Here is a 26050-nt window from a genome sequence, read left to right as displayed (position 1 = left end):
TATTAATCTGGTCCTTTTTAGTCTGGTTCTGCAGCTTACACTACAGAAACTGCCATCACTAAAGCCTCTGACTGCCTACCAATGGCACAATGTAAGTCAATGACTCTCCTGGATTTTGGCAGCTTCGGACACCATGGATCACCAGCTCCTCCACAGTATGCTCTGCCAGTCTTACGGAACCAATTCTCTCCTAGTTTTAGGTTAATGTTTCCCACCGCTTGCAGAGAGGGGTCACCAGGTTTGGTTATGTCAGAGGTGAATAGCAGCATGTTCAGGTTTTGGGTTAAGTTGTGGATAGCCAGTGGGGTCTTGAGGTGTCAGGAATGGAGAGTTGAGGGCAATGTTGTTGATGGACATCAGTAGTCAGAGGTTGATGTGCCCAAGTTGTAGCTGCATAGCCAGGTCTTCAGAGTTAGGTAGACAGCACCAGAGCCTGCACTAGAGAAGAAGCTGGACGTTTCTCACTACCCCACTGACCAATTGGCTGAAAACACAAGTCTTGTTTTCAAAGAATCTTTAATAATGTGGAGAAAATTACCAACTGCATAAAAAACTTCTAAAAACACAAACATTCTGCAACCAACACTGTATGCAGAGGAACAAACAGTTCTCACGCAGCAGAAATAAGAAGTCCGAGGCCAGGCTGTGGCGGGCGACGAGTAGTCCGAGGCCAGGCTGTGGCGGGCGACGAGTAGTCCGAGGCCAGGCTGTGGCGGGCGACGAGTAGTCCGAGGCCAGGCTGTGGCGGGCGACGAGTAGTCCGAGGCCAGGCTGTGGCGGGCGACGAGTAGTCCGAGGCCAGGCTGTGGCGGGCGACGAGTAGTCCGAGGCCAGGCTGTGGCGGGCGACGAGTAGTCCGAGGCCAGGCTGTGGCGGGCGACGAGTAGTCCGAGGCCAGGCTGTGGCGGGCGACGAGTAGTCCGAGGCCAGGCTGTGGCGGGCGACGAGTAGTCCGAGGCCAGGCTGTGGCGGGCGACGAGTAGTCCGAGGCCAGGCTGTGGCGGGCGACGAGTAGTCCGAGGCCAGGCTGTGACGGGCGACGAGTAGTCCGAGGCCAGGCTGTGACGGGCGACGAGTAGTCCGAGGCCAGGCTGTGACGGGCGACGAGTAGTCCGAGGCCAGGCTGTGACGGGCGACGAGTAGTCCGAGGCCAGGCTGTGACGGGCGACGAGTAGTCCGAGGCCAGGCTGTGACGGGCGACGAGCTCACTCTGTAGAACAGAGTAGTCCATGGCCAGGCTGTGATGAGAAGACTGAGGTCTTGACTGCAAGCACTGGCTATGTAAAATGGCCTACATAAGGGGTAGGCTCTAACCCCGCCAGCACCGATATGACCTTAATTGAGTGCAATGGCCAATCTGAATATATACAGGAAACACCCATTGTACATACAAGCCAATATCAGAAAGATTCACAGCCAAAAACTAAAGAGAAGAGCATAAAGCTGGTTACACACACAACAATACAGCCGCCGGCACTCCTCCTCTCACACGTCTGTCCCAGAAGAGATTTACAAAAGACGAGTACGGATCCTTTATGTACAATAGTCAGCGGCCGCTCTCCACGACCAATGGAAAAGTCTTTATAGCAAAGTTCCTGATATATAAGGAGCCAATCCATCAATGTCACCAGGTATTCTCAGCACAGGGAGAGGACCTCAGGCACCACAGGACAACACACGGGAGATTGCAGTGCACAGGGGAGGATCAGACAAAGGGCACGAGCTCCATAACATCCCGGGGCTCACGCTGGACGGAAATCATCCACATTAGCTGCACATCATCGAGGGCCTGAAAGAAGAGAAACCGGATTAGAGAGCAGAAAATCTGACGGGCTGAAATGTCTCCACAGTCCGACTCGCAGGAGATGAACCCGGCTGACTCATCCAGGACCCCACATACAGCAAACATGATGCGCCCTTACACGGCCAATCAGACCTGCAGACATGCAGTACAATTCCCATTCCTTGCAGCCAAAAAATAAAAACATCCTGCTTGCTGACAGTTTCCAGACAACTAATGCTAGCGGAATGATAATTAGGAAGAGTCTGTATCAGAGAAAGTCTTACCAATCACCACCGATGTGACCGGCTCCATCATCTTCCATTTCCTCTTCAAGATCCATATCTAGTTCTGAGCCCACATCAGCCCGTTTATAGGTGTACCCACTGAAAAACAAGGGGAACCGAGGTGAGATCCACTGGAGGCAAACAGGTGTCTAGGGGACGAGAGAGCTGACGTGTCAACAGAACGTAGCCAAATCCAGTGTACAGGTGACGCACGCGCGGTAACACTGCCAAAAAAAGGAGGAGAGGCGCACACGGTAAAAAACTGCCAACGAAAGGAGAGGCGCACACGGTAAAAAACTGCCAAAGAAAGGAGAGGCGCACACGGTAAAAAACTGCCAAAGAAAGGAGAGGCGCACACAGTAAAAAACTGCCAAAGAAAGGAGAGGCGCACACAGTAAAAAACTGCCAAAGAAAGGAGAGGCGCACACAGTAAAACTGCCAAAGAAAGGAGAGGCGCACACAGTAAAAAACTGCCAAAGAAAGGAGAGGCGCACACAGTAAAAAACTGCTAAAGAAAGGAGAGGCGCCCACGGTAAAACTGCCAAAGAAAGGAGAGGCGCACACAGTAAAAAACTGCCAAAGAAAGGAGAGGCGCACACAGTAAAAAACTGCCAAAGAATGGCGAGGCGCACACAGTAAAAAACTGCCAAAGAATGGCGAGGCGCACACAGTAAAAAACTGCCAAAGAAAGGAGAGGCGCCCACGGTAAAACTGCCAAAGAAAGGAGAGGCGCACACAGTAAAAAACTGCCAAAGAAAGGAGAGGCGCACACAGTAAAAAACTGCCAAAGAAAGGAGAGGCGCACACAGTAAAAAACTGCCAAAGAAAGGAGAGGCGCACACAGTAAAAAACTGCCAAAGAAAGGAGAGGCGCACACTGTAAAAAACTGCCAAAGAAAGGAGAGGCGCACACAGTAAAAAACTGCCAAAGAAAGGAGAGGCGCACACAGTAAAAAAACTGCCAAAGAAAGGAGAGGCGCACACAGTAAAAAACTGCCAAAGAAAGGAGAGGCGCACACAGTAAAAAAACTGCCAAAGAAAGGAGAGGCGCACACGGTAAAACTGCCAAAGAAAGGAGAGGCGCACACGGTAAAAAACTGCCAAAGAAAGGAGAGGCGCACACGGTAAAAAACTGCCAAAGAAAGGAGAGGCGCACACGGTAAAAAACTGCCAAAGAAAGGAGAGGCGCACACAGTAAAAAACTGCCAAAGAAAGGAGAGGCGCACACAGTAAAAAACTGCCAAAGAAAGGAGAGGCGCACACAGTAAAACTGCCAAAGAAAGGAGAGGCGCACACAGTAAAAAACTGCCAAAGAAAGGAGAGGCGCACACAGTAAAAAACTGCTAAAGAAAGGAGAGGCGCCCACGGTAAAACTGCCAAAGAAAGGAGAGGCGCACACAGTAAAAAACTGCCAAAGAATGGCGAGGCGCACACAGTAAAAAACTGCCAAAGAAAGGAGAGGCGCCCACGGTAAAACTGCCAAAGAAAGGAGAGGCGTACACAGTAAAAAACTGCCAAAGAAAGGAGAGGCGCACACAGTAAAAAACTGCCAAAGAAAGGAGAGGCGCACACAGTAAAAAACTGCCAAAGAAAGGAGAGGCGCACACAGTAAAAAACTGCCAAAGAAAGGAGAGGCGCACACAGTAAAAAACTGCCAAAGAAAGGAGAGGCGCACACAGTAAAAAACTGCCAAAGAAAGGAGAGGCGCACACAGTAAAAAACTGCCAAAGAAAGGAGAGGCGCACACAGTAAAAAAACTGCCAAAGAAAGGAGAGGCGCACACGGTAAAACTGCCAAAGAAAGGAGAGGCGCACACGGTAAAAAACTGCCAAAGAAAGGAGAGGCGCACACGGTAAAAAACTGCCAAAGAAAGGAGAGGCGCACACGGTAAAAAACTGCCAAAGAAAGGAGAGGCGCACACAGTAAAAAACTGCCAACGAAAGGAGAGGCGCACACGGTAAAAAACTGCCAAAGAAAGGAGAGGCGCACACGGTAAAACTGCCAAAGAAAGGAGAGGCGCACACAGTAAAAAACTGCCAAAGAAAGGAGAGGCGCACACAGTAAAAAACTGCTAAAGAAAGGAGAGGCGCCCACGGTAAAACTGCCAAAAAAAGGAGAGGCGCACACAGTAAAAAACTGCCAAAGAAAGGAGAGGCGCCCACGGTAAAACTGCCAAAGAAAGGAGAGGCGTACACAGTAAAAAACTGCCAAAGAAAGGAGAGGCGCACACGGTAAAACTGCCAAAGAAAGGAGAGGCGTACACAGTAAAAAACTGCCAAAGAAAGGAGAGGCGCCCACGGTAAAACTGCCAAAAAAAGGAGAGGCGCACACAGTAAAAAACTGCCAAAGAAAGGAGAGGCGCCCACGGTAAAACTGCCAAAGAAAGGAGAGGCGTACACAGTAAAAAACTGCCAAAGAAAGGAGAGGCGTACACAGTAAAAAACTGCCAAAGAAAGGAGAGGCGTACACAGTAAAAAACTGCCAAAGAAAGGAGAGGCGTACGAGCTAAAAAACTGCTGAAGGACAAGCACATGTGAGAAAACTGCTGAAGAAAGTTGGGGTGTGTGGGGAGGCTGACGGGTGTAAGGGGGCACTCATGCATTAAACGCTGCTGGAAGATGTGGCGGGTTGGGGTGTGAAATACGGGACACGACTTAGCCCATTACCTGATGGAGCGGCACGTGAAGAACACTATTCTTTTCAGCTTCTTATTGTAGAAGAAGTAGTTGAAGGACCACAGGTTCCCATCTTCTCCAAAGGGATCAGAGTCCAGGTCGGGGTTGTAGCTATGAAGAGAGACAGACATGGTTGGCACGGATGTATTCAGGCAGCTTCCCAGTGGCATGAAGGATCTGGAGGAAGCCTCAGAAACAGCAGAAAAGCCGACACTCGGGTAACGCGAGACAGAGGCTCCCTCACCGGGAGATCAGCAGGAGCCCAGAGGACAAGGTCATAGACGACGCTTTTGTCCATCTCTGGACCTTTGTCAAGGCCATCAGAACAGAGATCATCATATACAAAACAAACCCTTTCAAATAAAGATGAAGGACAAAGGAACCAAAATAACCCTTCTACTCTGGCTGATATGGCTATACGGTCATGGCCGAAATTACTGGCACCCTTAAAAATATTCAAGAAAATGAAGTATTATTACTCCTAGAAAATTATTCCAATTCCACATATTTCCTTTGTGTGTATTGGAACAATATTGGAAGAACACACACAAAAAAACAGAAGGAGAGGCAAATTGCACACAATTTCACACAAAACCCCAAAATGGGCAGGACAAAATTGTTGGCACCTTTCCAAATCTCAGGGAAAACAACTTTATTTCAAGCATGTGATGCTTGTTCAGACTCACCTGTGGCAGGTAACAGGTGTGAAAACCACACCTGAAACCAGATAACTGACTCATTTTGCACCAAGCATAAAGAACAGAAAGAGAAGAAGAGAATCGTCTAAGGACTTGAGAACCAAAATTGTTGAAAAATATCAATAATCTCCAGTTTACAAGTCCATCTCCAGAGATCTTATGTTCCTTTGTCCGGTGCACAACATAATCAAGAAGTTTACAACCTCCGACACTGTAGCTCATCTCCCTGGACTGCGGAAAAACAGTTATGAAAGGTTTTAATGCAGGATAGTCCGGATGGCAGATAAGCCCCAATAGAGTTCAAAAGAAATTCCAGCTGTCCTGCAGGCTCAGGGGGCATCAGTGTCAGGGCGAACTATCCGTCCACATATGAATGTAATGAAACGCTATGGTAGGAGACCCCGGGGGACCCACACTGCTGGCAGGAGACCCCGGGGGACCCACACTGCTGGCAGGAGACCCCGGGGGACCCACACTGCTGGCAGGAGACCCCGGGGGACCCACACTGCTGGCAGGAGACCCCGGGGGACCCACACTGCTGGCAGGAGACCCCGGGGGACCCACACTGCTGGCAGGAGACCCCGGGGGACCCACACTGCTGGCAGGAGACCCCGGAGGACCCACACTGCTGGCAGGAGACCCCGGAGGACCCACACTGCTGGCACAGACAAAGATAGACTGCTTGCCAAAACATACGCGATTAAGCCGAAATCCTTCTGGAAAAAGTGTTTGTGGACAGAGACCAAGAAAGAGCTTTTTGGTAATGTACTCCACATTACAGGTACAGAGCCGATCAATCCTCTCCAATACATCTGACCCGATTACTCCCCGTATAATACACCGTACTCCACATTACAGGTACAGCACCGATCAATCCTCTCCAATACATCTGACCCGATCACTCCCCGTATAATACACCGTACTCCACATTACAGGTACAGCACCGATCAATCCCCTCCAATACGTCTGACCCGATCACTCCCCGTATAATACTCCGTACTCCACATTACAGGTACAGAACCGATCAATCCTCTCCAATACGTCTGACCCGATTACTCCCCGTATAATACACCGTACTCCACATTACAGGTACAGCCCCGATCAATCCTCTCCAATACATCTGACCCGATTACTCCCCGTATAATACTCCGTACTCCACATTACAGGTACAGAGCCGATCAATCCCCTCCAATACGTCTGACCCGATCACTCCCCGTATAATACTCCGTACTCCACATTACAGGTACAGCCCCGATCAATCCTCTCCAATACATCTGACCCGATTACTCCCCGTATAATACACCGTACTCCACATTACAGGTACAGAGCCGATCAATCCTCTCCAATACGTCTGACCCGATGACTCCCCGTATAATACACCGTACTCCACATTACAGGTACAGCACCGATCAATCCTCTCCAATACATCTGACCCGATTACTCCCCGTATAATACACCGTACTCCACATTACAGGTACAGCCCCGATCAATCCCCTCCAATACGTCTGACCCGATCACTCCCCGTATAATACTCCGTACTCCACATTACAGGTACAGAACCGATCAATCCTCTCCAATACGTCTGACCCGATTACTCCCCGTATAATACACCGTACTCCACATTACAGGTACAGCACCGATCAATCCTCTCCAATACATCTGACCCGATTACTCCCCGTATAATACTCCGTACTCCACATTACAGGTACAGCGCCGATCAATCCCCTCCAATACATCTGACCCGATCACTCCCCGTATAATACTCCGTACTCCACATTACAGGTACAGTGCCGATCAATCCCCTCCAATACATCTGACCCGATCACTCCCCGTATAATACACCGTACTCCACATTACAGGTACAGCACCGATCAATCCTCTCCAATACGTCTGACCCGATTACTCCCCGTATAATACACCGTACTCCACATTACAGGTACAGAGCCGATCAATCCTCTCCAATACATCTGACCCGATCACTCCCCGTATAATACACCGTACTCCACATTACAGGTACAGAGCCGATCAATCCTCTCCAATACGTCTGACCCGATTACTCCCCGTATAATACACCGTACTCCACATTACAGGTACAGTGCCGATCAATCCTCTCCAATACGTCTGACCCGATTACTCCCCGTATAATACACCGTACTCCACATTACAGGTACAGCACCGATCAATCCTCTCCAATACGTCTGACCCGATTACTCCCCGTATAATACACCGTACTCCACATTACAGGTACAGAGCCGATCAATCCTCTCCAATACTTCTGACCCGATCACTCCCCGTATAATACACCGTACTCCACATTACAGGTACAGAGCCGATCAATCCTCTCCAATACATCTGACCCGATCACTCCCCGTATAATACTCCGTACTCCACATTACAGGTACAGAGCCGATCAATCCTCTCCAATACGTCTGACCCGATTACTCCCCGTATAATACACCGTACTCCACATTACAGGTACAGAGCCGATCAATCCCCTCCAATACATCTGACCCGATTACTCCCCGTATAATACTCCGTACTCCACATTACAGGTACAGCACCGATCAATCCTCTCCAATACGTCTGACCCGATTACTCCCTGGTCACTGGTACGATATATGAGGGGAGATACGTTGTCACTGCACATAATGGCTTTAGTGATGAGAAACCAGGATATTTTCCTCCGGCAGTGTTGAGAGGGTTAAAGTTGCAGACATGGGCATCCATAGAGGGGGTGGGAGGAAGACCACCTTATCTCCACCGGCAGGTGTACTGACAGGACCAGGGATGATGTCACGGTCATGGGATTATCACACGGCCTGACGTAAATGGCTTGACTTGAGAGTCCGTGTGTGCTGTGGTGTAATGAAGGAGTTACCGGAGGAGGAGAAAACAAAAATACAAGTTAAGTCAGAAAACCGGAGAGGTTGGTAGCTATCGGATTGCAGACCCCTGATCCTATTCACCACAACTAGCAGCAGCCGTGGAACGTTCCTACGATGCACTAGACCCCTCGTCACAGCTGGAGAACTACATAAGCTTAAAGAAGGAAAGGGGAAATCTAAACTGCCCCAGAGCAGACCCCAAAGCAATTGACAGCCCCCAACATGTATTGTCGGTGAAAAACAGATGAAAACACAAACAGACAGAAAGACAGGCTGAGCAAACGATGGGGCCCAACTAACTAGATAGGACAGGACAGAAAAGATGCTGGCTGCAATCCGCAAAAACCCTACCAAAACTGTCCCAACACGTCTGATAGAAAAGGCCCTGAAGTCGCTAGACTTCAAAATCACTATATCAGCACTCAGGTATATTCTGAAAACAGAGCAAAGAGATCAACTAATCAGAGACAAAAATGGAATTCAGCCAGTCCCAACCAGGACTAGCTGAATATAAACACTAAGGAAACCAGACAAAATCTCATGGAATAATAGCAGGCCAAAAACTTAGCTTTTAGTAGACAGGAACTAAACTGGATGCAAGAGCTCAGAGCAGAAAGGATCACCAGCAAACCCTGCAGGGCGTCGGCTGCCTTATATCTACTCAGAAATTCCAGATGTCCAATCACACTCCGCCTGTTCAGATGACAGGTTCTTCCCATCCCAATCAATTTCACCACCTCTCTTCACCAGCAGAGGGAGTATATCAGACATCAAAGGTGAAGGGGAGAATGAACTCACAACACTGTGGGTTGGAGAGAGCAAGTCTTCCATCGGAGGCTCCAGGCGGAGCGGAATACATCTAGTGATCGGAGGCCAATCCCTCAGACTAGTGGACTTTGTCACGTTATCTTTTGTTTTACTGTTATGCCAGAAATCCTCCGTTTATTTAGCTGAATCCTGCTAGGTCTACGCTGTCCATAATAAAGCAGATTTACTACAAGAAATGTTGCTGTATCCACCTTGGAAAGCAGCTGACTGTCAACCCCTCACAATATTTTATCATTTTTTTCTCTTTATAACCCAACCCTGACATTGACTTGTCTGGCCATCCCCCCCCTTGGGCCTTCATGGCCGTGTCTGGCCATCCCCCCCCTTGGGCCTTCATGGCCGTGTCTGGCCATCCCCCCCCTTGGGCCTTCATGGCCGTGTCTGGCCATCCCCCCCCTTGGGCCTTCATGGCCGTGTCTGGCCATCCCCCCCCTTGGGCCTTCATGGCCGTGTCTGGCCATCCCCCCCCTTGGGCCTTCATGGCCGTGTCTGGCCATCCCCCCCCTTGGGCCTTCATGGCCGTGTCTGGCCATCCCCCCCCTTGGGCCTTCATGGCCGTGTCTGGCCATCCCCCCCCTTGGGCCTTCATGGCCGTGTCTGGCCATCCCCCCCCTTGGGCCTTCATGGCCGTGTCTGGCCATCCCCCCCCTTGGGCCTTCATGGCCGTGTCTGGCCATCCCCCCCCTTGGGCCTTCATGGCCGTGTCTGGCCATCCCCCCCCTTGGGCCTTCATGGCCGTGTCTGGCCATCCCCCCCCTTGGGCCTTCATGGCCGTGTCTGGCCATCCCCCCCCTTGGGCCTTCATGGCCGTGTCTGGCCATCCCCCCCCTTGGGCCTTCATGGCCGTGTCTGGCCATCCCCCCCCTTGGGCCTTCATGGCCGTGTCTGGCCATCCCCCCCCTTGGGCCTTCATGGCCGTGTCTGGCCATCCCCCCCCTTGGGCCTTCATGGCCGTGTCTGGCCATCCCCCCCCTTGGGCCTTCATGGCCGTGTCTGGCCATCCCCCCCCTTGGGCCTTCATGGCCGTGTCTGGCCATCCCCCCCCTTGGGCCTTCATGGCCGTGTCTGGCCATCCCCCCCCTTGGGCCTTCATGGCCGTGTCTGGCCATCCCCCCCCCTTGGGCCTTCATGGCGGTATCTGGCCCTCCCCCTTGGGCCTTCATGTTTGGAGATCTCCTTGGCCTTCATGGCATTTGTGAAGAAACCTGATTATATCTTAAATTACCCAGACGCCTATGTTTAGCAAACCAAGAATAATTGACTTTTTATCTGTATGTTGGCTTTTGAATTTAAGTGTTGATTTCTGGTTGGTCAAGAAAACAGACTTTTTGTGTAAGTCTGGAATACTGACCTATAAGCCTGGAATATTGACTTGTAAGCTGATACTTGATGAATAGTGAGGGCTGCTTATATGCTATACATTGTCTAGCCCAGGGGTCCCCAACCACCGGTCCGCAGCCCAGCACCAGGCCGTTGCAGTGCCCTTGCCGGTCCGCGGACAGAAGGGGAGCCGGCGGCGGTGCAGCAGCTGATACTCACCCTGCATCCCGCGGCGGCTTCATCCAGGGCTGAGCGGTCAAGTGTATCGCTCATTTAAGGTCATGAATATGGACGCCACTCCTCTCCCATAGGCGTGGCGTCCATATTCATGCACCTTAATGAGCGGTAGCACGTGACCGCTCCGCACAGGAGCTGAAGCGCCGCGAGATGCAGGGAGGGAAGTTCAGCGACGGGAAGGAAGGTCAGCGATGTGAGGGTAAGTATGATGGGGGAGCCGAGTGGAGCCATATATACAAGGGAGGCTGGGAGACTGGGAGCGGAGCCATATACACAGGGGAGGCCGGGAGACTGGGAGCGGAGCCATATACACAGGGGAGGCCGGGAGACTGGGAGCGGAGCCATATATACAAGGGAGGCCGGGAGAGTGGGAGCGGAGCCATATATACAAGGGAGGCCGGGAGAGTGGGAGCGGAGCCATATATACAAGGGAGACCGGGAGAGTGGGAGCGGAGCCATATATACAAGGGAGGGAGAGTGGGAGCGGAGCCATATATACAAGGGAGGGAGAGTGGAAGCAGAGCCATATATACAAGGGAGGGAGAGTGGGAGCGGAGCCATATATACAAGGGAGGGAGAGTGGGAGCAGAGCCATATATACAAGGGAGGGAGAGTGGAAACAGAGCCATATATACAAGGGAGGGAGGGTGGGAGCGGAGCCACATACAAGGGAGGCCGGGAGACTGGGAGCGGAGCCATATATACAAGGGAGACGGGAGAGTGGGAGCGGAGCCATATATACAAGGGAGGGAGAGTGGGAGCGGAGCCATGTATACAAGGGAGGGAGAGTGGGAGCAGAGCCATATATACAAGGGAGGGAGAGTGGGAGCAGAGCCATATATACAAGGGAGGGAGAGTGGGAGCAGAGCCATATATACAAGGGAGGGAGAGTGGGAGCAGAGCCATATATACAAGGGAGGGAGAGTGGGAGCGGAGCCATATATACAAGGGAGGGAGAGTGGAAACAGAGCCATATATACAAGGGAGGGAGAGTGGGAGCGGAGCCATATACAAGGGAGGCCGGGAGACTGGGAGCGGAGCCATATATACAAGGGAGGCCGGGAGAGTGGGAGCGGAGCCATATATACAAGGGAGGGAGAGTGGGAGCGGAGCCATATATACAAGGGAGGGAGAGTGGGAGCGGAGCCATATATACAAGGGAGGGAGAGTGGGAGCAGAGCCATATACACAGGGGAGGCCGGGAGAGTGGGAGCGGAGCCATATATACAAGGGAGGGAGAGTGGGAGCGGAGCCATATATACGAGGGAGAGTGGGAGCGGAGCCATATATACAAGGGAGGGAGAGTGGAAACAGAGCCATATATACAAGGGAGGGAGGGTGGGAGCGGAGCCATATACAAGGGAGGCCGGGAGACTGGGAGCGGAGCCATATATACAAGGGAGGCCGGGAGAGTGGGAGCGGAGCCATATATACAAGGGAGGGAGAGTGGGAGCGGAGCCATATATACAAGGGAGGGAGACTGGGAGCGGAGCCATATATACAAGGGAGGCCGGGAGAGTGGGAGCGGAGCCATATACACAGGGGAGGCCGGGAGACTGGGAGCAGAGCCATATACACAGGGGAGGCCGGGAGACTGGGAGCGGAGTCATATATACAGGGGAGGCCGGGAGACTGGGAGCTGAGCCATATATACAAGGGAGGGAGAGTGGGAGCAGAGCCATGTATACAGGATGGGACAGGGGAGCCATGTATACAGGATGGGACAGGGGAGCCATGTATACAGGATGGGACAGGGGAGCCATGTATACAGAATAGAAGAGTGGGAGCAGAGCCATGCATGGATGGGAGGATGGGAGCGGAGCCATGTATACAGGATGGGACAGGGGAGCCATGTATACAACAGGGGGAGCCACACAGATCTGGACAGGACGGGGGGACCACACATACATTTTCTGATGATTAGAAAATAATCAGCATGTACAGTACTCCAGTACAATTTTTCCTAAGTGCTCAATGCTCCATTTCCTTGTAGGTTCCAATCATCATTAGCAGTGACGGTCATCAGTAGAAGTAGCCCAGTGCTCCCACTGAAACAGAGAAACAAGCCAGGTGCTCCCACTCATTCAAAACCTATGGTGAGTTGAGTCACATTAAAAATGTTATAATTAAATGATAAGTATGCACTGCTAAACTACAACCACGTCCATAGCCCCGCCCCCTTATGACCAAAGCCCCGCCCCTGTCACACCTCCATCCCCGCCCTGCCGGGCCATGGAAGAATGGTCTTGGTTCAAGCCGGTCCCTGGTGCAAAAAAGCTTGGGGACCACTGGTCTAGCCCACATAGTTTGTTGAGTTTTAAAACCTTAGACCGGATTCACACACAGCGTAATACGGCCGAGTCTTGCAGGTTAAAACCAAGCTCTGGTGCCAGCACTCCGGAGCGGAGCGTGCAGCCGCACAGCAATACATGGAGCTGCACGCTCCGCTCCGTAGTCCTGGTGCCAGAGCTTGGTTTTAACCTGCGAGACTCGGCTGTCTCTCGCTTTAGTGTGACTCCGGCCTTAGGGTACAGTTACACATAGTGATGCACCAGCGATCCCAACAACGATATGGATCGCTGGTGCATCGCTAAGTGGTCGCTAGTGAGCTGCCACACAGGCAGATCTCACCAGCGACATCGCTGGGGTCGGGAGTCGCTACTTACCTGTCAGACGTGGCAATCCCGACGTCCTCCCGCCTGCGTCCATGCCTCGCTCATCGGCGCCACAGGAAGCGCAGCAGGAAGTGGCCGAGAAGAAATGATCCATCCACCTTTTCGCGCGACCAACTATGAGCAGCGGGGGAGCCGGTCGGAGGTAAGTATCAGACATAGCGATATCGCTATAACGTCACAAAATAGAATCATAGAATCGTAGAGTTGGAAGGGACCTCCTGGGCCATCTGGTCCAACACCCTGCTCAAAGCAGGATTCGCTAAATCATCCCAGTCAGATGTCTGTCCAGTCTCTGTTTGAAGACTTCCATTGAAGGAGAACTCACCACTTCTCGTGGCCGCCTGTTCCACTCATTGATCACTCTGTCAAAAAGTTTTCTAATATCTAATCTGTGTCTCCTCCCATTCAGTTTCATCCCATTGCTTCTAGTCTTTCCTTGTGCAAATGAGAATAAAGTTGATCCTTCTACAATGTGACAGCCCTTTAGATATTTGTAGACAGCTATTAAGTCTCCTCTCAGTCTTCTCTTTTGCAGCTAAACATTCCCAAATCCTGCAACCTTTCCTCATAAGACAGGGTTTGCAGACCGGTCACCATTCTGGTCGCTCTTTTCTGAACTTGCTCCAGTTTGTTGATGTCTTTTTTAAAATGTGGTGCCCAAAACTGGACACAATATTCCAGATGAGGTCTGACCAAAGAGGAGTAGAGGGAAATAATGACTTCACGTGATCTAGACTGTATGCTTCTGTTAATACATCCTAGAATTGCATTTGCCTTTTTTGCTGCTGCATCACACTGTTGACTCATATTCAGTCTGTGATCTATTAGTATACCCAAGTCTTTTTCACATGTGCTGTCACTTAGCCCTATTCCTCCCATTCTGTATATGCTTTTTTCATTTTTATTTCCCAGATGTAGTACTTTGCATTTTTCCCTGTTAAAAACCATTCTGTTAGTTGCTGCCCACTTCTCCAGTTTATTTATATCTTTTTGAATCCTCTCTCTTCTCTAGTATTAGCTATCCCTCCTAGGTTTGTGTCATCAGCAAATTTAATCAGTTTACCCTCAATTCCTTCATCTAAATCGTTGATAAAGATGTTGAACAATACAGGGCCCAGGACAGAGCCCTGTGGTACCCCACTTGAGACATTCTTCCAACTGGATGTGCAGCCATTTACGACCACTCTTTGGGTCCGATCACTAAGCCAGCTATGAATCCACCTAACAGTTGCCTTGTCCATTCCATACTTAGTCATTTTTTCAATAAGGATTGTATGAGAGACTTTGTCAAATGCTTTCCTTGATCTACCCAATCAGTGATACCGTCATAGAAGGAAATTAAGTTAGTCTGACATGACTTATTAGTTACAAACCCATGCTGACTCTGTTTAATCACTTCATTCTTATCCAGATATTGACATACATGTTGTTTAATAATTTGTTCAAAGATCTTTCCTGGTATAGAAGTCAGACTCACCGGCCTATAGTTGCCTGGGTCCACCTTCTTCCCCTTTTTGAAGATAGGAACAACATTTGCTCTTCTCCAGTCTTCGGTGACTTTACAGCGATATTGCTAGCGATATCGCAGTGTGTAACGGGCGCTTTAGTGGAAAAATCTATGTAAATAGATTACATAATCAAACAAGGCAGCTTGGTTCAGCTTGGTTGTCACCATTCTACTCCTTATCTGTGAGGGTGGACTGAAGGACACTGGGTAAGTCTAACAATAGGCTACATGTCTCTGTATAAAGAGAAAAAAAAAAAAAAAAAAAAAAAATGGGATAAAAAGGTGGAATTACTCCGCGCTGCTTGAAAGATAGAAGTCCAAATGGATATTGAGATGTAAAAGTGGCTTTATTCCATGCGTTTCGGAGTACTATACCTAAGAGCTGTCAAACATGAGCCTAAGTCCCAAATTAAAAACATGGAGCCAATAGCATCACATGACATGTCAACCTTCATGTATATGAAAAGTCCATCATCATACAGACTTACTTACAAATGGAACATTTCTAACTATCTTTATTACAGCTTTTGTAGGAATAAGAAAAATCAGGAAGAAACCACAAAGAAAAATATTTTTTTTAAAATTCGTTTAAACATCAGGATAGAAAGAATGTAGAACATAGACGATGATTGTGATAATGGGCACGATACAAAGCACACGCGTCTCCGTCCACAGCAAAATAGAACACAGAAAACAATGGCTCACTCTTAGCTGACTGTCCGTCAGTGTGATCAGACACTCTTTAGTCTCCACCTGTTTGCAGTGCGCTCCGTCACCCGACCTTTCTCTCACCGGCCGGCTCTCCCAGTTCACACTGTCACGAGTCCCACGTCCAGCTGGGCCAACTGGCTGGTCTGAGTCTGACCCTCTGTCACTATGTCCACCACCGGGTCTCGTGCCTATGTTACTACGATTAGAACGGCCACTTGCGGACTCTCGACGTTCTTGCCTTCGACTACCTGTCCTTTCATTGCTTGGAGGATCCCTTCGGGTCCTTACACCTTGGGTTGGAGGTGGACGCCACCTGACGTTCTCTATCTGCTCATTCATCTGCAGTCGATCCTGTCTTAGCTGCTCAATCTCCTTCAGGTACGCTACCCGATATTCCAGGAGCATGCGGAGGTTCCCAATGCTTTCCACCGAACCAACCACAATGACAGGAACCATGTCATCTTCAATAACGGCTTGGATTTCACCAGCAGGTGGGATCCTCACTCTCTTCACACAGGACCGATTCACCATCTCCTGCATCACCTTTCCAAGTCTGCCAATGACTTTCCCCACCAGATTTCTGGGTACCGGAATTATGTCTTCCACAAAGCCCAGCCGACTTTGTGCTTCCCTTGCAAGCTCCAGACGTCGAGCGGCTTTCCTATTACGCTCCACGAGCATCTGTTTCGTGCGGAGACATTGTAGGTGCATCTCCTTCAGGACAGCCACCCTTCTCTCTGTGTCTTCCGTTTCTGCCAGTATCACCAACTGGTCTGTTTCTGGTGCCCAGCTCACACTATAGGCCTTTACTGCCTTTTTAAAGGTCTCATGCACACCTTCGCTGGCACACGCTTCTCGCACGTCTTCGGGTACCTCCATCACGCACTTGAAGGTCATGGACTTGCTCTCATCCTGGACAGATGGCTCTGGGTTCCCCACGGACACTTCCCTCAAGGTATCTGCCAAGACCGGGTGACTGTCTTGTGCAGCTCTTGGCTCACCATCTTCCTGAGATTTACAGTCTTCAGGACCCTTTTCCAAGATGGGCTTTGGCAGTTCTGCCTTGCTATCAGTCGGGCACGGCCGCTGTACGTCTTCACCCATCCACTTCTTCTGCAGAAGACCTTTTACTACTCCACTGAGTTCTTGCAGAACTTTATCTCGCTCCTCTGCCAGGTAGCGACGCTGATCCTCTCTCCTGAGAATCTCCTGTTGATGCTTCTCTTGGGCCTCTCTGAGCACCTCCATATCTTCCAACAGGGTCTTGTTCATGGTTTTACATGCTGACAGGTGACCTCTGAGCTCCGAGACTTCCTTCTCCAGCTCATCCACTCTGTGCTCAGCTGCTTGCCTTAGGACTCTTTCCCGTTCGACATGTTCTGTTACAGCCTCCTTTATCAGCTGTATCTCATGATCTTGTTCTCTTTTGGCCAGCACGTGTCTCACCACTACCTCTTTGATGATATAATTAAAGGGTACCACTGGGTCAGTCACACCAGTCGAGTGAACCCTCCAGTTACCGTCCAGCACCAATGTGTCTAGTCCAGTAGTCTCATCTCCCAGCCCACCATCTGTCTTATCACGAGACGTCAGGTCCGTCAGTTGGGCAGATGTACTTCTTCCTCTGGTCAGTTCTACCTGACCTGTCCATGTCAGGAGCCGTCACTGTCTCAGTGTCTGCTTGTCCCACAGTCGAAGCATCTCCATCGTCAGACCAAACGTCATCAAACAAAAGAAAGTCCCGGCCCCTCTCCCAGGCATAGACTAAGTCCCGTGGTATCCCTCTACCTTGGCACTCACCACCTTTGGTCCCCTCAAACACTACTGTGTCTACTGCGTAGTTCACCGTGACCCCGTGTTTACAGCGAACCCTGACGTTTTTCTCGGACAGAGAGAAAACGAGAGGAGTTCCTGTCAGTCACCTGACTCTCTGAGTCCAGCCGACCAAAGGCTCCTTCCCGGTGCAGCATCACTGTACACATCTGTGGCCCATCATTACTCCCCGGAAAGGATATTCCACATTCTGAAAAAGACCTGCACATACACTGCGGTACTCCAGACATACCTACTGAGTCACCCAGTGCTGTCACTTCTTCACACTTGGCCCCTTTCTGGACCACCACCCCGCTTTGGGTTGCCACCCCAATTTTGGTCACCGCCCCCTTTTGGAACTCCACCCCTTTTTGGGTTACCACTCCAATTTGGGTCACCGCCCCCTTTTGGGACTCCACCCCTTTTTGGGTTACCACTCCAATTTGGGTCACCGCCCCCTTTTGGGTTTCCACCCCTTTTTGGGTTACCACTCCAATTTGGGTCACCGCCCCCTTTTGGGATTTCCCCATGTCCGTCCTGCAGAACCTCTTAGGCCACAGTTCACACAGTACAGTTTGTCTTTTAACGATACCACACAAGTCTTTGCTGGCACCACCACAGCTCCTGCTGTCACTGATCACCGGCACCTCCGGCTGCTGTTCACACACATACACAGCGGCTGGTGTCACTGCAGCTCCTGCTGCGCCATCTTCGTGGACCCGCCGATCCACCGGAAGCCGCTTGTCACCTTCGTAACCCCGCCGGGTTACTGGCAGCCGCTTGTCACCCTCAAAGATAAAAAAGCCACAAAAGTGCGCCCATAGGGCCTTACCAGTGCAGGTATAATGGGTTACGCAGCAATAATACAGGGTACTCACCCTTAATAGTTGTGTAAAGCCACAACTACTGTATCCGCTTAGTCACATGCAATACAGCTGCAGCAGGATGGTGTAGACAGACAGCGTCTGCTACCAATGCTCCCAGGGCAGATCCCTTAAAGAAAACACCAGGTCCTTGTGCTGCGAGACCTTCGTGACCCCACAGAGCCACAGCAAGCACCTTCAGGTTTTGCAGAGGAAAAGAAAAAAAAAAAAAAAAACAGAAACACATGCACAGTCTCTCATGTCCTGTCCGTGTGCTGTTCAGGACGTACCGTCTCCACCTGAGACCGTCCACCACACAGGGCACACCGGGTGCTATTCAGGGAGCAGCCCTCCTCCCAGGGTTTCCCAACACACCGGTCTCACCAGGTCCAGGGGCTCAGCGGGTGCTCTTCAGGACATCCGTCTCGGCCTGAGACTGCCCAACACACGCCTCACCAGGTCCAAGGTCATAGCACGTGCTTCAGGGCTCCTCCCAACACTGACCCTCCAGGACCTTGCTCACTGACCCCTCCAGGAACACAGTTTCTCACTGACCCCAGTGCACCACAGACTCCTGTCTGTCACCTGTGTCGGCCACACAGGTTCCTGGACGCCTCTTCTCCTCAGAGGTATCCCACAAATTTTAATACAGTCACTTTCTCTGCCCTCGGTCAGTATTACTCACGGTTGTCAGACCGTCTGCTCTCCTGGCTCAGAATCGCCAGCACTGCCACACGTGCTTCTGGGAGTCGCTGCCCGCATTCTCCACCAATTGTAGGGATGTGACTCGCTCAGGTGCAGCGGGAGACAATCATGAGACAGGTTCTTCCCAAAGTTCATGAGGTTTATTTGCTCCATAAACCATAACTCAGCATATCACCAACATCGCCTCTAGCTTAGGCAAAAAAGAACATAAACGTCCGTGGCTTCAGACTCGGACCGAGAGTCTCAGCACATGCTGGGAGGTGTAGTCCTCCCCATATACAACTAATACATAGGCCAGGGCAATGTCCCGAGCAGCGCTCTATCTGCAGCCGCAGACCCAGGAAGGCTTCTCCTTCCTTAGCACACAGGCCACTCTCTGTAGTGTCCCACCTGGACACAGGGAAGTCTGTCCACACTCTGACAGACTCCCTCCACACTCTCACATGTGCCAAACACCTCCATTACATAGCCCTGTAACCACACCCACAGGGGATCACATGGCTATGACATCACCAAAGGTTGTATAGACACACAGGCTTCCCTGACACAGTGTAACAGAAAGATCAGCAGTACCTCTGCTGATCAATACACCCTGGAGCCTGCATCCCAAGGCCACCCACCTTGAGACCCACAATGGTCATTTAGGACCCTGCTCCTGTTACCACACTGAATGTGCCTGTACACCCGTCCTGGGACACCCACACAGCGCCCCCTAGCCGACACAGTGGTAACTACACCACACCAGGCATAAAGCCCGTTTGATCTGGATGTATGAGATTCAATATAATGGAATTCAGCCTGGTAGCTAGAATCTTGGTGAAAATGTTATAGTCCACATTCACTAATGAAATGGGACGATAGGATCCACATTCTAAAGGGTCCTTCCCCTCCTTCTGAAGCACTATAATAGGACTCAGGCATAGAATTCCCTTCCCATATTCCCCAAAATACCTTCACCAAAAGTGGCGTCACTATATCCCGATACTTCCTATATAGTTCAATAGGGAGCCCATCAGGTCCAGGTTCCTTCCCAGAGGCCATATCTGTCATAGCCTTATCTAGCTCCTCTGCGGTGAACGCAGCGTCCATAAGGGCTCGCTGTTCCGAATCTAATGTGGGGAATGATATATCTGACAGATAGTCTAAACACTCCAAAGCATCAAAGTCACTTTTACATTTATATAGTGACCTGTAGTAATCCTGAAAGCAGCCAAGAATCTCCTCGGTCGAAGACACCAGTGTGCCGTCCGACCTGCGAATCTGTAATATCGTATTAGAGGTGTTATGTTGGCGCACCAGATAAGCCAGGAATTTGCCCGTCTGGTTCCCCAATTCGAAATAGGATTGACGAGTAAAGAATAATTTACACTTAGATTTAGTGTCCACGTGCTGAGAAAATAACCTCTGGGCAGCCAGCCACTCACTCCTGTTCCCGCTAGTTTGGTCAGATATATATGTAGCCTCTGCATCTTTCAGTCGCTGCTCCACCTCGCCATCCTTCCTTGCGGTCACCCGCTTAATATAAGAAATCGTGGAGGACAAATAGCCCCTCAGGTATGCCTTAAGGGCATCCCAAAATAAGTTAATATCTTGGGGTTCCAGATGGGATGCGATGAAGCAATTCAACTGATCAATCGCTTTGTCAGGATTCCACTTCCAGGCTATCCCATTGTTCACATACCCAAATTTGAGTTTAAGGATAACTGGACTATGGTCTGAGATCCCCCTACTTCCATGCTCGTTATCAGCCACCCACATTGCCAAACCGCCAGAACCAAATATATAGTCTATGCGTGACAGAGAGCGTTTAGTGGATGAGTGGCAAGTGTATTCCCTTAACTCAGGGTGACGCACCCTCCACAAATCCACCCACCCGCCACCCCCCATAAATGACGACAACGGGGTTGTAGTCGTTGGAGAGGGCCCCCCAGTCGCTCCATCATCCAACCTCAATTTATCCAGGTGGTTGTTCATGACCATATTAAAGTCGCCCATACAAACATCTGCGTCTGGGTAATTAAGGGCAAAACTCATTGCCTTCTGCAGGATGGATATACGAGCTGGAGGGGGGTTATAAATACATAAGACAACATATTTCCTGGTATTTATCACTGCATGGACAAAAATAAAACGACCCTCGGGATCCCTCCGAGTCTCCCTCGCTTCCCATCTGATGTCCCCATGTACCAACAGAGAGACCCCTCTCGAGTAGCTGGTGTGGAATGTATGGACAGACCATTGTACCCAGGGCTTCTGCACGCACCGAGCTGTATCTCTAGTCAGGTGCGCCTCCACCAAGGCCACAATGTGAGGGCAATAATGTCTGACCTGTGAGAAGACCTTGATCTGTTTTCGAGGAGTTTTTATTCCCCTCACATTCCATGTCATACATATTAACTCCGACTCCATATTTTACTCCGCTGAACATGGTGCATATTATTACCCGGCCAAAATTTAGAGACATCACCTAGAGACTGAAATTGTTGTCGACTGCGAGAGAATAAAGAAATATTGCTGAGAGAAAAAAATAATTATCCATAGGGGACGAGAACCTACAGATGAGTGAATCCACTCTTGAGAAGTTCTTTTCTGTGTCATCGGCAGATGCGCCTCCAACCTTATGGACTCATATGAAATCAAAACGAGATGTGATAAAAACAATTAGGAAATACTACAAATAAAAAATATATATTAAGAGAGAAACGAGTGTTCTTTTGTGGTGTGTAACAATATATATTATAAATATAATAAAAAAACCAGGCATTGGGGTCAAGAAGGATTGCACCAAAAATAAAACATTTAGAATCATAGAACCGTAGAGTTGGAAGGGACCTCCTGGGCCATCTGGTCCAACCCCCTGCTCAAAGCAGGATTCGCTAAATCATCCCAGTCAGATGTCTGTCCAGCCTCTGTTTGAAGACTTCCATTGAAGGAGAACTCACCACTTCTCGTGGCAGCCTGTTCCACTCATTGACTACTCTGTCAAAAAGTTTTTTCTAATATCTAATCTGTGTCTCCTCCCATTCAGTTTCATCCCATTGCTTCTAGTCTTTCCTTGTGCAAATGAGAATAAAGTTGATCCTTCTACAATGTGACAGCCCTTTAGATATTTGTAGACAGCTATTAAGTCTCCTCTCAGTCTTCTCTTTTGCAAACTAAACATTTCCAAATCCTGCAACCTTTCCTCATAAGACAGGGTTTGCAGACCAGTCACCATTCTGGTCGCTCTTTTCTGAACTTGCTCCAGTTTGTTGATGTCTTTTTTAAAATGTGGTGCCCAAAACTGGACACAATATTCCAGATGAGGTCTGACCAAAGAGGAGTAGAGGGAAATAATGACTTCACGTGATCTAGACTGTATGCTTCTGTTAATATATCCTAGAATTGCATTTGCCTTTTTTGCTGCTGCATCACACTGTTGACTCATATTCAGTCTGTGATCTATTAGTATACCCAAGTCTTTTTCACATGTGCTGTTGCTTAGCCCTATTCCTCCCATTCTATATATGCTTTTTTCATTTTTGTTGCCCAGGTGTAGTACTTTGCATTTTTCCCTGTTAAAAACCATTCTGTTAGTTGCTGCCCACTGCTCCAGTTTATTTAAATCTTTTTGAATCCTCTCGCTCTCTTCTCTAGTATTAGCTATCCCTCCAGCTTTGTGTCATCAGCAAATTTAATCAGTTTACCCTCAATTCCTTCATCTAAATCGTTGATAAAGATGTTGAACAATACAGGGCCCAGGACAGAGCCCTGTGGTACCCCACTTGAGACATTCTTCCAACTGGATGTGCAGCCACTTACGACCACTCTTTGGGTCCGATCACTAAGCCAGTTATGAATCCACCTAACAGTTGCCTTGTCCATTCCATACTTAGTCATTTTTTCAATAAGGATTGTATGAGAGACTTTGTCAAATGCTTTGCTGAAGTCAAGATATACTATATCTACAGCATTTCCCTGATCCACCCAATCAGTGATTCCGTCATAGAAGGAAATTAAGTTAGTCTGACATGACTTATTAGTTACAAACACATGCTGACTCTGTTTAATCACTTCATTCTTATCCAGGTACTGACATACATGTTGTTTAATAATTTGTTCAAAGATCTTTCCTGGTATAGAAGTCAGACTCACCGGCCTATAGTTGCCTGGGTCCACCTTCTTCCCCTTTTTGAAGATAGGAACAACATTTGCTCTTCTCCAGTCTTCTGGCACTTCTCCTGTTCTCCAAGAATTTTCAAAGATTATGGAGAGGGGTTCAAAAATTTCTTCTGCTATCTCCTTCAGTACTCTGGGGTGTAATTCATCTGGACCTGGAGACTTGAATTCATTTAGGTTAGCTAAGTGTTTCCTCACTATCTTTCTGTTTATAGTTATCCTGGATTCCTCTATTCCCTTAATAGGACAGTGAATAACAGTTGATATTACATTTCCTTTCTGAGAGAAAACAGATGCAAAATAGGAATTTAAAAGTTCAGCCTTCTCAACATCCTGTCTTACCATTTCATCATTTTCATCCTGTAAAATTCCTATAGCATCTTTGACTTTTCTTTTACTTTTGACATATCCCCAAAATCCTTTATTATTGCTTTTGACATCTCTTGCAAGCCTCAATTCATTCTCAGCTTTAGCAAATCTGATTTGTGCCCTGCAGGTTCTGCAGACAGCATTATATTCTTCTTTAGATATGCCTCCCTCTTTCCATTTTATAAACATTTTTTTCTTCCTTTTTAGCATGTGCTTAAGTTCTGTGTTCATCCATCCTGGTTTCCTTAAATGCTTCCTATTCTTCCCTCTTTTCGGAATTGTTAACAATTGTGCTTTGAGAATTTCATTTTTCAAGATTTCCCATCCTTCCTGGACATTTTTGTCTTTAAGGATATCCAGCCATTGGATCCCTCCAATTCTCTTTCTGAATCCCTAAAAATCTGCCTTTCTGAAATCTAACCTTGACGTCTGAGTCTTCACAGGTCTTCCGCCTCTAGTTATCCAAAATTCTAAAATTACAACCATACAATCCTGTATTCATTGTAGAAGCATAAATATATAATATACTAGTAGATGCTAAAAAGACCTTTTAGAATCAGGGCTACCACCCAAGAACAACTGAAAACCAAATTACAAGAGCAGCCAGAATGTCAAGGAATCACCTGCTACATTACAAGGCTAAAGAAAATAACCGGGTGCCTCTGGTAGTCACCTACAACCCAAATCTGGAGCAGCACGGAAATTACAACCTTTACTACAAAAAGATGCCCGATTACAATCCATATTTCCAGACCCCCCACTGCTGTGTTTTAGGCAGCCCCCAAATCTAAGAAGCATCATTGTCAGAAGCTCCCTGTCCTCCCCAACAGCTGCGGGAACCTTTCCCTGCAACCAGAAAAAATGTAACACCTGTCCATTTATAATGACCACAGACACGATAAAGATCCCCAACTCACATCAGGACTACAAGATCCCAGGTACTCTCATCACATCTAATGGGGTTACTTTTTGTACTAAATGTCCAACTGGGGGTCTGAATGTGGGGGAGACCGGGCAAAAGCTTAGAACAAGGATGAATTCTCATCGCCACCCAATGAGAAAAAAGAATGGATCTACCTGTGGCAAAACATTTTTGTATCCCTGGTCATTGCATGATGGACATGAAATTACTGGTATTGAAAGAAGAGTCTGGGAGTACAAGCTCATGACGACCTTTGACACTCTCAATGCTGGAATGAATGTGTCACATGGATTTGTCTTTTTACATCAATTACGGAATTTGCTCCTAAGACCTTCTGGGGTCATCACACAACAAAGAACCAGACCCCAATCACAGGACAATAAAACATCCGGACTCCTCATCTATGAACTGGTCCAATATTTATGTTTCTCCCTCTCCCATAATGATAGTTCTGCTTCACGTCACTTGTCTTATCTATTGGGTTATTTCTGTGCCGTGTTGTGAATATGTGACTCTTCAGATTTTGTATAGGTACATGCCTGATGAAGAGACCTGAGGAGTCTGGAAAGCTGCAATGTGTCACCATCTTTTCAGTTAGCCATTAAAAGGCATCAACCACTGAGGACTCTCAATTCTGAATATTCTTCCATCTACTGGCTAACACGGTACAAAGATATATACAGGGGTTGGACAAAATAATGGAAACATCAACAAAAGTTAGGTTAATATGGAGTAGGTCCACCTTTTGCGGCGATTACAGCCTCAATTCTCCGAGGTCTGGATTCATACAAGGTGTGAATTGTTTCCAAAGGAATTGTAGCCCATTCTTCAGGTAAAACACCCTCCAGGTCTTTGAGCGACGATGGAGACGGAAATCGACGTCTAACTTGAATCTCTAAAATCGACCATAAATGCTCAATAATGTTGAGGTCTGGGGATTGTGGGGGCCAGACGAGATGCTCAACTTCATTACAATGTTCCTTGTGCCATGCTTTAACGATTCTAGCTGTATGAATTGGTGCATTATCCTGAATGAGGCGTTCCCCTCCGGGAACAGTGCTTGAACCATAGGATGCACTTGGTCGCCCAAAATGCCGAAATAATCGCGGCTGTTACTTCTTCCAGGAAATAGCACCCCAGATCATCACAGAACCTCCACCATGTTTTACGGTTGGGAGAAGGCAGTCTGGATGGAATGCTTCTTTCGGCTGTCTCCAAACGTACACTCGGCCGGAAATAGGGTAAAGGATGATTCGTCTGAGAAAATCACATGTTCCACTGCTCGAGGGACCAATTCAGGAGGTTTCTACACCACTCTAAACGCTTGGAAACATTTGTCATTGAGAGCAGTGGTTTTCGAATTCCAGCTCTTCCGTGGAATCCAGATTTGTGCAGCTCCCGATGAACATTTTTTGTGGAAACTGGGTTCTGTAGGTGTTCATTGAGCTCAGCAGTGATTTTCGGATTCGTGGTCTTGCGATCCTCTCTCACAGTTCGCTTTAGAGTCTGACGGACTCTCAGTCAACTTTGACTTTCGGCCGGACCTGTGCTTTGCTGCGGACGTTTTTCCTTCTCTTTCAAACGCAGTCATTACTTTGGAGCCAGCACCTCTTGACACG

At 48.8% G+C, this 26050-nt stretch overlaps 1 protein-coding gene across 1 annotated transcript in view; it reads right to left on the bottom strand.

The window, feature by feature from the left end:
- Nucleotides 1–499: 499 nt before the first annotated feature.
- Nucleotides 500–26050, bottom strand: part of MAF1 (MAF1 homolog, negative regulator of RNA polymerase III) — a 77429-nt gene continuing 51878 nt past the window's right edge. Inside the window, exons 7-9 of the mRNA XM_073556553.1 lie at nucleotides 4733–4852; nucleotides 2068–2166; nucleotides 500–1789 (exon numbers count right to left, since the gene is read on the bottom strand). Coding sequence (XP_073412654.1) covers nucleotides 1768–1789; nucleotides 2068–2166; nucleotides 4733–4852 — 241 coding nt within the window. The 3' untranslated portion in view covers nucleotides 500–1767. The remainder of the gene's footprint in view (nucleotides 1790–2067; nucleotides 2167–4732; nucleotides 4853–26050) is intronic.

The sequence above is a fragment of the Dendrobates tinctorius genome, unplaced genomic scaffold (assembly GCF_039654945.1).
Source record: "Dendrobates tinctorius isolate UK_male_01 unplaced genomic scaffold, ASM3965494v1 ptg000235l, whole genome shotgun sequence".
Taxonomy (NCBI): domain Eukaryota; kingdom Metazoa; phylum Chordata; class Amphibia; order Anura; family Dendrobatidae; genus Dendrobates; species Dendrobates tinctorius.
This window is presented reverse-complemented; position numbering and strand designations above follow the sequence as displayed.